At 42.4% G+C, this 13,642-nt stretch overlaps 1 protein-coding gene across 12 annotated transcripts in view; it reads left to right on the forward strand.

The window, feature by feature from the left end:
• CELF2 (CUGBP Elav-like family member 2) overlaps nt 1-13,642 on the forward strand; it is a gene marked incomplete at its 5' end in the record, with an annotated part of 552,657 nt that overhangs the window by 239,486 nt on the left and 299,529 nt on the right. For 5 of the 12 annotated variants that reach the window (XM_081085291.1, XM_081085289.1, XM_081085295.1 and 2 more), the window contains one exon: nt 424-662. The exons of 6 other annotated variants lie outside the window; for them this stretch is intronic. In XM_081085291.1, coding sequence (XP_080941417.1) covers nt 589-662 — 74 coding nt within the window. Of the gene's footprint in view, nt 1-420; nt 663-13,642 lie in introns of those variants that run through there. One more of the 12 variants, XM_081085290.1, reaches the window with a different exon arrangement.

The following is a 13,642-nucleotide window of genomic DNA, read 5'->3' on the forward strand; positions in this document are numbered from 1 at the left end:
ACACACAGACAAGCGTATCACACCCACACCGAGAGCATGCAAACCTTTGGGATGATTCTCTCTCCAGTGACTTTGGGATATGGTTTTGACCAGCCCGTGAACTAGGCTTTGGCCACACAGTGGCAGGAAACCTAGCATCGCTTCTTGGGCCTTTTGCCAGCGCCTGGAAACGGGGAATTAAGAGGAACAGGGCAGACTCCGAGCGTTGAGTATCTCTAGAAGATGCTCTGGGACCCTAGGAAAAGTCGGGCTATTTTTAAAGCCGGTGAGCTCAGCAGCCCCAGCCGCCTGCCTGGGGCAGGTCCCTCCCCCGGGCGGGCCCTCAGGGGTTAAGCGGCGGCGCGCGGGCGCGGAGCTCCGCCTCCGCTCCCCGCACCTGGCGCTCCGCAGCCCGCGGCCTCGGCTCCGGCTTTCGGAGGGGATTGGCGGAGCGCGGGAGGGGGAGAATGTGACAAGTGCCGGCTCGGGCGGCTGCCGCGGGGAGGCCGCGCGCACCTGTCCCTGCCCGTCTCGCCGGCCGCGGCCGCTCGGACGCGCGCACCGCCGCCGCCCCCCGCCCGCCCTCCGAGCGCCTCGTGCGCCGCCAACATGACTTCTGCCTTCAAGCTGGATTTCCTCCCGGACATGATGGTCGAGGGGCGCCTGCTAGTTCCGGACCGAATGTGAGTGGGGTCCCACGGGGACGGGGGGTCGCGCGGGCGTTCTCCCCGCGACCCCGAGCGGGCGGCCTTGGCCAAGTCGCCTTCCGAAGCCCCGAGGAGGGAGAGGCAAGCGCGGCGGCTCCGCTGCCCGGGGAACGCGAGTGGAGACTCCGGATCAGCCGCCGCCTCGGGGCTTCGGAGCCGGCGCGGGGCTTGGGGAGGAGGGAGAGCGTCCTGACCGGCCGAGCGGCGCGGAGACGGGGGTCCGGGATCGGGTTCGCGGAACCGGCGAGCCAGGCCAGCGAGGAACGGCCGGCGGGGCGCGGTGTCCGAGGGTCTGGGCTCGGGGATGGCCAGCGGGGCGCGGCGTCCCGGGGAGGAGAGCGCGCGTGCACGCTCGTGCCATTGGAATTGCGGGGCTGTGGGAGCTCCGGTGACCCCTTTAAAGATCCCTTCTTACCATATTATCCGCTCTTCTGACTTTCCATTTGCCAAGATTCCTTTCCTGCGGTGGGAGAGTGGGAGGAAGAAGAGGGAAGAAAGAAAAAAAAGGGGAGGGGGCGGTTAATTATAAAGCATTACAATAGCCAGGTGTGCTCTCTGGCAGAAATTAGTGGTAATTTTTACGTAATCGTGGTGGTTTTGTCTGGGATGCAGCCTATAATTTAATAATTAATGTGCTTCTGGTTGTTTGACATGTCGTCAAACGAGGGTAGTTTATTGGGAGAAGTAGGGAGCTGGGATTCCTGAGGAAAGGGAAGTATGCCTCATTTTTATCTGGTTGGTTAGTCTTGACGGTGCCTGAGCTGGTAAGAGAAACTTTGATCCCCTCAGCAGGACCTCTCTGTGTGCCAGGCGTGTGGTGGAAGGAAAACCTGAAGAGAGAGACCAGGGAGTGCCAGAAGTGGGTCTGAAAGGTCTGTGTCCATTTAGAACTGGAATATGTGAGATTGCCAATTACCGGGCAAGATTTTTGGTAGTGAGTCCAGGCTACAATTAATCTAGGGAAAAGGGACTGCTATCCTTGGTAAGAGTCCACATAGAATGTTCCCTATTCTGCACACTGTTAAGACTTAACATCCATATTCTTTCTGGCACATTACTGTACTTGTAGCAATTTTCATGCCATTCCGAGCTTTATGATCCATTTCCCTGGCAACTAACTTTCCCCTACGGTGCTAGATTCTTTTTCTTGTATGTTAAATGTTATGAGTTGAGAGATTCTTGAGAAACTCCGCAGCGGCCAATTATTTGAGCCCCTAGGAATTTTTTTTTTTTTTTAATGGGGGCAGGGGATGATAGTTATCTGTTAAATGAGAATTGTCTTTTCACTCGATATTAAGAACATTAACTTGCTTGTACACACGATCAGGTTCATTATCTCAACTAAGGTAATCAGATAATATAAATTAAAATATTGAATTTCTTTTTGGCAGTTTTCTCAGAGAAATTAATCTTGGTTAGTAACATTTCCATGATACTTGTTTTAAAAGGGCTCCGTCTTGTCCTCCTTAAATGTGTGTGTGTGTGTGTGTGTGTGCTATATAGATATATAATAGATGTTTGCACATTAGCTTTTGAAAGTTTTGTGTGTTTTTTCCTCTCCAGAGGAATGTGGGGCTGAACTGAAGGATTGGCTTATCATGATTTTGAATTTCTGGTCACCTGCTATGTAAGTGGCCATAATATATCTAGCTAATGAATGCTCTATGAATTTAAAGTGTTAGTGGCCTCTGAAAGGTGCTGTCTCTTGTCAGTTAAATTATGAAAGTTTAATTTGTCCTTTTCATTAGGTGGATAAAGGTGGCTTGTTCAAAATATTTGCTCTGAGTAGAGCCTTTGTATTTTAGCCACAGAATATCCATACAAATCCTAAGGTCACTTCTACCCCACTTCTCTTCCAGATGTTAGTTGTTTCCAAATGATGTCCTTTGGCATCAAACTTAAATTGTTTTCAGGGTTTGCCAACTATTGCTTAATTGACCTTTTACAAATAGAGGAAAAGTAGAGGATATGTAAATGACGATCTTCTTATTTGTCTCCTTAGCCCTGAGAATACTGTACCATGTTTACGAAAGAGTTTGCAATTAGCTCACATTAGAAACTAACGTTGGGGATATTGAAGGGTGTGGGGGAGGGCATTGATCAATTGAAAATACTTTGGCCACATTCATACTGTTGATATGATAGCTGTGTGGCTTTAATGTTGTCCAGACTGGTTATCATGTATGGTATATTGCCCCTTGCATTGAATTTCAGTTGACTAGATATTGGCCTGTTCCTATAAGGAAGTTAAATAAAGCATAGGGGCTTTACTTGTGCTGATTTCTTTTAGAGCAGTAGGATGTATTTTTGATGGCATTTTCCCAGGAGAATGAATACATTAGATAAGTTTGTAAGATGTAATATGTTTGAGTCCTGGAGGCAGATGAATAAATAGCTTTGGAGATGAATTATTACGCTTCATGGCCCCACAAGCCATCCAGTGTTTAAAAAGTCCAGGTCACTGAAGGCTCTATGGTGGTATAGAATTATTAGGACATATGCTTCTAAGTCTTGGGGTTTTAATATTCATTAATAAACTGTAAGTGGAAATGGACCCTTTAAATTATCTTAACTAGTAAAGTTTTGTTGTATCAAGTGCAATAAAGATGAAAATAAAATAGGAACTATTTTTTTGTTTTTTTTTTTAAATCTGTTCTAAACTGGGGTAGCTGGTTTTGGATTGGTCTTGGGGGTTTCCTCCCTTGTCTCACCTTTTTAATGATCATATATGCATTTAGGGTTTCTAAAAGCTTTTTAAAATTTTGAACAAAAATATAAGAAATAATATCTCGGAAGTAAGAAATTACAGATGGGAAAATCTATAAATGCAACTGCAAAAGTACTAATTCAGATTGTGAGAAGAAGCTACCAATAAATTAAAATGAAATCTTATTTTTCCCCCCCACAATCGGTAAGTAACCTTATTGAAAAATGACAAAAGTTATCCTGAGTGTATATTCATCAATTTGGTGAATTCCCCTGCTGTTCATTAAATCCTTCCAAGTATAAGGATAACTAAGAATATCTATTTGTGTCTAATTGAACTGAAACTTGGTTCTAGGGTTGTCATTGTTAAAGTTGAAAGGGGCGTTAGAGACCATCTCATCGGCCCTTGTTTTATAGATTAAGAAATTATTAGAGGGACAACTCGACCAGTCCAAGAAGGCAACATAATTACTGCTTTCCTCTTTTCCTCCCTGATAGGCCAAAAACGTGAGTCATTAATTGAATGCCTGCTATGTCTCAAGACACTGTATCTACAGTCTCTAACCTTCACAGTAGATCTGCAGCGTGGTTATTACACTCATTACACAGGTGATCCTTAAAGAGGTGACATGCTTGCCTGTGCCCCATAGGCAGGAAGTGGAAAAGCTGTGGATGGCTTGTGGGTGTGTGTTACATAAATGCATGCTCACATGTTAATTCGAGAGAAGAGAGATCAGTGAACTAAATAGGCCTTTATTTTTGTCAGAAAAACAAAATGGTGCCACGTGGGAATGATTGAGCATTATAGGAAATGCATACCAAGTTTTCAGACTTCACTATCTAATTTTATTTAAATTGAGTTTATTCTCTGATTTGACTCAAATTTGCACTGTATTCCATATTTCAGTTAACTAAAGAGAATCTGTTTTAATTAAAAATATATTTTTGTTTATACAGTACCAGCAAAATGAAAGTCAGAAGCAGTGTGTCCTTTTTTTTTTTTTTTTTTTAGATGGCATTTAAAGTGTTTTTGGAAAATGCCATTATAAATAATAAAGTACAGAGATTACTGAGATTTATCACCTGATCCATGATGGTCATGAGAGAAAATTAAAACGAGGAGACTCCAAAGAAAAGATCTATGCATATAGTTCTTTAAAGATATTTTTAAAATATTTTTTCAGGTGGGACTTCTCAGGTAACACTGCATATTTTCATATCACCTGCCTCCTGAGACCCAAAACTCACCCCACATCGGCATTTAGAACACTAATGTTATCTTTGATCTGGGTAAGAGGTATTACTTTACTTGTTAAGTCTTGCTGTTTAATTGTAATTTGCTGGATTGAGGTTACTTTGGCATCTGTTGTGGAGATGCAGGGAACTGGGGGGGGGACAAGAACCTTGCAAAAACAAGTTAAAAAGGACATAGGATTTTCAGATATGAACCTAGTAATTAAGATTTCATGGGACCACTTAGAATGTTTTTCACCTCAGTGTTTTTCCTACCCGACAACAGCAATAATAACAGTATATTTGGCCTCTGATAAAAGACTGCATTTGTACTCTCCATCCCCCGCCTTTTCTTTTTAACACAACCCCCCAAACTTTTCTTTTTAACACAACCCCCCAAACTTTTCTTTCTCTTTACCCCTTACTTGTGGTTTGTTTCTTACAATTTAAAGACTCATTCACTTCTTATAAAAAAACAAGTAATGTTTGGGCAGACACAATAATCTGATAAACTGTCAGACAGCCAGCACACATATGATGTAGGTATTTGTGCCAGAATTTGGGTGGAGTTCCTTGAGGAGGCTTATGGGTAGACTCAGGAGACCAAATATCAACAGGGGTCTGATGTCACCGTAGTGAATGAAAGACAAACCTCACACTGCTAAACAACACTGTGAACATCCCTTACCGTGTTGGCATTTCAGTGGGAACTTGATATTTTCAAGGAGTTGCAAGGAGAGGAGTTACGAAGCCATTCATGTGTTGCACTTCCTGTGCTGAACTTCACCCAAACTTCACCTGTATTTCCAGTTTAGAGTGTTAATGCCAGCAGGTTCTGTTCTTTTCAGGGGAGGGTCCCATTTTGCTTTTTGTTCGAAGATTAGGACAAGACAAAGGAGTCAGCCATTTGTCCATATAGGATGTGTTCTAGGAAACTGCAGAAGGGAGTGCTGGGAAGGTGGTACCGATTGGCAGTTCATCAGCACCTGCACGTGCTCATGCACTCGTGTCTGTGCCACTACCGGGGAGGGATGGTAATCTAACAAAGCCAACATCAGCCCTGTGCTACTTGTGTAGCAGAGCAGAAAATGTACTTTTATTTTTCCCTAAGAAAAAGCTCTTGCTCAATCTAAGAGAAATGGAGTTGTGCACTCCTGGAAAAACCTTTGAGGGAAACAAAAACCAATTAGCTCAGTAAATGTGCCGCTCTCAGGTAATTGTCAAATAATTATTCCCCTTCAGCGTCATCACTGTGTAATTGTGCCATCCAATATTCTGCTCTGAATGTGGATGGGAAGGGATGGAAACCTCACTTCCCTCCTGGGATTTCCTTTTTCATTTACTGCGAGCCTGAGACTCCTCTTAAAGGACTTTTAAAAGAAAGGGGAGACTTTGAGCCTCTTTCCTCTTCCCATTTGTCGTAAGTCACAACAGAAAGTGGTTACTCCCACTAGCTTTATGGAAATGCAATTCCAGTTATGCAGCTGAAATGCCAGTGAGCCTGTCTGAGATTTCCACTGTCGCTCTGCGACACCCAGAGCTTTATGAACGGTCTGTTTTCGGAAGTGCAGGTTGTATATTATGCTCTGAGACTGAGAGCGATGTTTTCAAATCGGCTGATGATGTAAAATGGAATGCTAATAAATATGTAATCATATGGCTCTCAAAATGACAGATGAGTACAAATTCGGGTGTATTTTTTTGTTGTTGTTAAATTTTAATTACTCCTTGGAATGAATGCCTCAAAGCTAACTTGCCAGCAAATTATTAGACTCATTTTTCCCCCTCCTGAAGATGTATGTAAATTAAGTTTAGGCTGCATGTGGACTAAACTAAAATACCATTTCAGTTTATTATTCTGGACTTTTCCACCAGACTCATTTGGCTTTTTACATAAGGTCAGATTTTAAATAAAGAAATCTATTCTGATGAGACCTCAGTTTAAATGAGTTGTGCTCCCTTTTTTGAAGGGTCGTATAGATAGATGACCTATACATAGGATTTCTTTGACTAATTGTGCTTTAAAGAGGGGAATGCAGAATGTTTTGATTTTACGCCTTAGGAATGAGAGAAATCAAGGAGCCTTTTCTCTTTAATGAAACCGTATGGTTCTCTCTGTTATGGCCACAGAAATAAGTTCCCACAACCCACCCACCAGCTGCTTTGTCTGACATTTATAGGCTCAAATAAGACTGGCGATTTCCTACTTTCACATGTGATGGTGTTGACTCACTCCTCAGAGGGAATACAGTTAATTTCAGTTGATTTATTTAACACTTTGACATAACTTTGGACAGCGTGAAACTTTTTATTTTTTTAGTGCCATAGGAGTGAATAGTTCTTCAGCTTCCATCGTAGGATAAAAAATTCTATGATGTTATGCTGAAAGGCTTATTTTCCAGGCTTTCTCTAAAGTTCATAGCTTGACTTAGGCTCATTAAATTTTAAGGTGGTATTTTATATTCTTTTCCATGAATTATGTCTCTATTTCTTAGTCCTCCCCTGAAGCAGGAAAGTTGTACCACATTTATCTGATACAGACTCAGTCCTGTAGGCTAAAAGAGCAAAATATGTTTTTATTGACCTGGCTGTGGTCAACAGACATAAAATATGTGTACACACGTACACACACACACACACGCACAGACACGTATATATGGAAAACTACTTATTGGGCATAATGCTTTACCTTCTTGAAATAACTTACATTTAATGGTCTTTGGCTATAAAAGTTACGAAACTGTTGCACATCATAATATGTATTCACATATTATTACCTTTGTAACTGAAAGATTAAAGATTCAGGAAGGTTTAACATCTTGACCAAAGATATGCTTCAAATTAATGATACAGCAGAAAATTGGTCTCAGGACTAGATTTTGACTCTTTGGCCCAGAAGCTCAGAGTGGCTTCTATTAAAGGTGTGAAAAGAAGTTCACTCTGGTAATCCTGTCACACCTGACTGGGTGACAAGCTTGACCCAGTTTAGTGACCCCGTCTATCCTTGCTGCAAACTCCCTGGACCTGGGGCCATTTCTAGTTCTCAGTTACAGTGAAGATGTTGCTACTGTTGAGATATTTTAGGTTTAGAATAGGAAGAAAGAAAGACTTTTCCCAGGAAAATCTGGACAGTAAGACCTTAAATTGATTCTTGGGTAGACACAGCTGGCCCTGGCCAGACCAAATTTCTGGCTGCTGCCCCATTTTATGTGACCCATTTATATTAACTCATAGCTTCCTGTCACTATTGAAAGGAATCCTTGAAATTGTGATTGTGTCTAATGGGCAACCAGCACATAAACTGAGGTTCTCAAAAGGCTGAAGTTAAAGGAGATTGATGGACCTACGAGGGGGCAGATGGGTGTAAACCAATTTAAACACGCACGATCGCTCTCACACCCAGCTCTTTTCTCTCTGCATCTCCAGAGTAAGACAATGGGTGTCACCCAAGTGAACAAATACAGGTTGAAATCTGACATATCATTTCCCCTTGGAAACTCTTAGAGGAATAACAAAGGGGAAAGCTGCTATGAAAAAGCATAAAGAAGGAGGAAAGCTTTTGGTATAAAGGTTGTATGTGTATTTTGTTAGGTTGCTTTTTCTTCTTCCCTCCTGAGTCTTTGTGTCCCAGCTTAGATTCCTGTAGGTCATGAAGAGTATAGCTATTTTTGATGTTTTCTTTCTGCCTTTTTTATATTTTCCTGACTTTGTATCTTTTCACTCTTCTCTAAGATGAAATGGACTTTTCTAACCCCAGTTTATTATCCGTTCCTGAGTTGTTTTCTAAATTTCAAGAGAAGGGGGCCACATCTGTCCCCCACACAGTTCTGAGAATTGGCGCCCTGAGAGGGGGACGGTCTCTGAACAGCTCCGTCACCACTGGGAGTAAAATTCCACTGGAGCAGCTGCATGTTTCTGCGCATAAAACTGTATTTTGACTTCTTCCTACATTATGGAAGGGGAGTTGAGTTTTCTGGTGGAGCATAAGGGTAGCATATTTCAGAATGATTAACTTTATGGATGTCACTGTCGTGGCCAGCTATATTTGGCTCTGCTGCAGCTGTGTTTGCTTTCTCAAAATTGTCACCAGGAGGCCTCCAACTGCAATTATTCCCTTCCGTCATGCTGGTAACATCTTTCCTTGCGACTCCCGTTGTCCACCCAGCCATCTTTCCCGGTGTCAGGATTTAAAGGCAACACACAAGTCCTTTGAAAAGCCCAAATGCTGGCTAATACCATGGCAGCTCTATCTCAAGGTGATTTCTTCATATGAAGTCATCTTTATTTTACATCATCATACTCCCTGTCAGGATCCTTTCTTTTCACAAAAAGCCACGATTTTCCTGATCCTTCTTTTCCTCCTTTTCTCTTACTCTTGGATGTCAAAAAAAGTCACTTCCGGCATCTACTGATGGGCAGTGTCCCTTCCTTTTCTTTGTGAAGAGGGCCTCAGAGCATGCTTTCACTTCTGCCTGCTAGAGGTGCCTTAGAAACCCTGTGTGCAGAGGAGGTTGAGGGAAAACATTTTTTTTTTTCTTCATGGAACACTTGCCATTGAATTTACTTTCTCTCAGGAAGAATCTAGGAAACATTTATTTTTCTTCATACAGAAATCATTTTAAGTCCATGGGCTGTTGGGTGAATTTTAACTTTTAGCTAGAAATCACTTCCTCTTGGATTGTTTCTGCTTGCGGGGGACACTCCCCCTGCCCTGGGATCTGCTCCTGTGCCACGGAATGGAATCACTAGGAAGACTGCTCTGGGCCTCTCCAGCTGGGGGTCAGAAGGTAGATCTTCACGGCTGAGCATCCTTCACGAAGCAGCAGCCTCGTGCGTCGTTCTCTTGGCTGTCTTCTGACTCGTTCCATTCCCCTTCAGATCTCAGTTGACTTGTCAGGATTTCTCATCTAGAAAATAAGGATAATAAGACATGCTTCTTGCCTGTCCCACAGTATTACTGCGAAGCTCATACTGGGAAAGGAATGACAACCTAAATATTTTATGGCTTCATGGTACTTAAAAGTGACCACAAGTTCATCTGCATTGCCTGGGAGAATCAAATACAGTGGAACTTCATTACAACTGGCCAGCTAATGTTTCCCCCCTTGGAACATTCGTGCTTTATAAAGTCGCAGCCGAAAACCCAGTCTCAGCCAATAATGCAGTATTGCTCCCATATAAAGTCTCAGAAAATGCTCCATCCCCAGGACACCATTAAGAAGATGGATTTTCTTTTCTCTCCTCTTTCTGCATGGTGATGGAGAAATAAAATGCAGTTTGTGGGCCAACAGCTGTGAACTTGTGGTCAGACCTTCCCTTTTGGAATGGGGTGAAACAAAAAGCAATATCTCCCTGTCCGTTATCCCCCGATGCAGGTTCTGCAAGAGCCCATCCCTAACCAGCTGAAACCGATTTTGATTTTCTTATGGGATGAGAATTAGCCACACAATATGAAGGCTGGTTCTCACATAACAGGACTCCTAGCCCCTCAGAAACACCTAGGCCATTAAGAGAACAATTTTGATGGTATGAATATGGAGGGGGAATTTCATAGACCTGCCTCCTAATGGCCTCACTGGGAGCTCAGGTCACGAAGCCTGGAGAACAAAGGAGGAGGAGGAGTGGAGTCTCCGAGGAAGGAAACCATTTGGAGAAAGAATTAGTGATTTTTGCCTTAAGAGGTGGCGCAGGGGGTGTAGGGTATGTATCCAGGTGGTGCCTAGCTGCAGGATGCATCGAAGTTATTCTGTTCTTGTGCTTCAACAAGCAGGCGCTAGTTTCTGCTGACACAGCCATTAGGGTCCTTGAAATCTAAGAGATCAGAGCCACCATGGTTAGTGGGAAGATTTGCTTTGCACATTGAAGTGCTTTGATTTGTTAGATCAGATGTGATGAGATTCAGTTGGGAAGCTTAAAGCATGATCTGAGGTCTTTGTTGAGGAACTACCTCCCTACCTGGCCGGCCAGGGGAACACTCAGCATCTACTCTGGCTAAGAAGTGATGTTGGCTCTGAGAAACTCCCCAGGCCGTGAATGTGACCTCCAAACTTAAGGATCCCTTGCCTCACATAACAGAACACTTTGCATTAGGGGGAGCCAGGGCCGGCACTGAAGGCAGTGGGGACGTAAGCAATAGCAGAGATTACTGCTGTTTCTGAGATGGGGAAGGAAAACTAGCCAAGCCTAGCAAAGTTGGCAAAAAGATGGGAGTCTGCCACCCAGATACTAGAAATGTTTCTGTACAAATTAATTGGTACTTTGTAATCAGCACATTTCAGTGTCTACGAAGTCTAAGTTTATTGGCAGTCTTTCAGTGAGCCAAGATTTTGTGTTCAGCTATTGCAAAAGGTGACTAAAATGGGACTGTTAGCCTCACAAGCTACGTGAAAGCCTTTTTCCTTGCCTCTAACTATGTCTTGTTTTTCAGCCTATTCAGAACATAATTCTTTTGATCCACATTGATTTCTAGTTGTCTATTCAATAAAACGATATAGACCCAGAAGCCAACAAATGTTTTCTCGCATCAACAAAACTGTAATTCAGTGACAATCAAATATTTTTTGGTGTGTATGTTTCTCCTATTTCTGATGACTCACACTTTAAAGGACACTGCCTTCCCAATGGTTCATGTTCTGAAATATTTTATAATATCACTTGTTGTTGATTTAGAGCATAATGTGGGACAGCCATTTGGCTAAGGGATTTATATAAATTATCGGTCATTTCCAGACACATGTTGCAAGGTAAGTTGTATCACTCCTATTTTGCTGGTGGGGAAATCGAGTTCTAAAAGGTGGTAGCACTGAATGTTCGAGCCTGTGTCTGTCTATCTGTCTCTGTCCATTTGCAAAGCCTGAGATCACAGTTTGGCCCAGGAGGTTGCTTGTAAGTCTTTTGGGGGGAGATTCTTAGATCCTTTTAAGACCATAAACAGGTTGAATTTGTGGAGATGTTGGTGAATTGGCAGCTGAATGGGTGGATTTGAGTGTGAAATATAGTTTCTTAGCTGCGTCCTGATAATCTGCTTATTCTGTGCTCTTGCACATAAATTGCTTGTTCTTGGTTTTTTAGTTCATAGCCAGACCACTTTCTGAGTCTAGGAGGCAAGAGTGTTGTAAGAGATGTCAGTAGAATGAGGCACCATAGCAATGTGATGTCAAGATCTCCTAATGCCTGAGGCAGACTCTCACTTAACTGCTGAGATAAGGAAGCAATTAACATGGAATGTTAAGGTGAATTCCCATTCTTCATTTAAGATACCTGTATATTTAATGAAAAGGTTTTTTTTAAGGATTTCATTTAGAAAATCTGGATTTCCTTCCATTTACTTCCCACGGTGAACACTTGGCCTTTCTCAGGGGCCCTCCAGCCCACAGCCTTCTTGTGAATTAGAAAAAGGTTTTCAGGTGGAGTTAGGTCTTCTCTGTCCCCCTTAATTGGTGACTTTATGCAGAATCCTTTCTAGAGTTACATGCACTTCTACATCCTTCTTCATAAGTGGGTCAAAATAAGTAGAGTCTCTGAGCAAGATGACAAATGGATTTAAGTGATGGACAGTTGTGACCCACCCAATTCTGGTACCCAGTCCATTTCAAGTATCAGTACATGTTTGAACTCTCTATAGGATTCTGGATTTTCAGCAAGTCATAGATATTTGTTTCATGTGTAGACACCCAATGTAAAGGAAGGGGTACTAGAAAAGTTAGAGTAGAATTCATGTATGGGTTGGCCTCATCCACAAACCATTCCCAATATTAGCTTGTCGAAATGCATTGGCGGGAGACAAGCATCATAACCTAAGAGGATGTGATTTCAGTGGAGTTTTCATGCCCTGTGTGCTTATTGTATTCTTGCTACTGATGCAAACATTATCTATAATTACATTTTCAAGTGACTGAAAATTGTAGGCTTTGTTGAACAAAAATACAGCCAAAGAATGGAATGTATATCTGCTCCACCCTCATTATAAGGCTTTCAGAAATCAGCTGATAAGGCCCAATACCACATCTCTCAACGACGTGATGCCAGTTCCATTCTCTGGTGTTTGAACACTTTGTTGAAGTCCTGGGTTCTCAATGAGGATCATATAATTGGAGAAGATGCTATTACTCTTCTGGCACTTCAGTTGCTCCGTTGTCGACTTGACCACAGCAGCACCTCCTCTCACAAACCCTCTTTTTTCAGGATGTAAAACAGGAAACGACATTTGATTGAGACCCAAGCATGATGGGCCAAGCTGAGAGAGTTGGTTGGGATCCAGACACTGTTGCTGCCCCAGGGCAGGTGCTGTTGCACCCTGTGACAGCACATTGTCTTTATGATGCCCTCCTCCCATGAAAACAAAACCATTGCTCCTGCAGGAATCTACGGTAATGTGGACTCTTCCCTTGGTCTTGAATTCTGGCTGCGGGACAAGAAAAATTCCTGAACAATTTTGTTCTTCCAGACCAGTGATGGCGAACCTTTTGAGCTCGGCGTGTCAGCATTTTGAAAAATCCTAACTTAACTCTGGTGCCGTGTCACATATAGAAAGTTTTTGATCTTTGCAACCAGAGTAAAACAAAGAATTATATTTTTGATATTTATTTTATATATTTAAATGCCATCTAACGAAGAAAAATCAACCAAAAAAATGAGTTCACGCGTGTCATAGGTTCGCCATCACTGTTAGACACTAGATAAGACCTTATTTCTAATTTCAGTGAGAGCTTAAACCACTTGGAATTTTAAGAGCGAGAGAGAGAGCCTGAAATGTTATACCTTAGTGTTTTGCTCATCATTGATTAGCATTTTAAAATCCAAGGAACCCATGTGATAGAAAATGCTCCTTGGCTTTGAGTGGAAAGCAGATGGGGGAAAAATGATGATGACCTTGTGAGTATTATTCTGTTTCTAAGGCATTAAATTTGTCACATGTGAAGGTTCACAATGTTATAACTCTGAAAAACTAAAATAAATTATAGTGACGGTTTAAACTAAAACAGAAGGAGAAACTTACTTGACTAAGGTTGCTAAGA

This window comes from Myotis nattereri, assembly GCF_964212035.1.
Source record: "Myotis nattereri genome assembly, chromosome: 1".
Taxonomy (NCBI): Eukaryota; Metazoa; Chordata; class Mammalia; order Chiroptera; family Vespertilionidae; genus Myotis; species Myotis nattereri.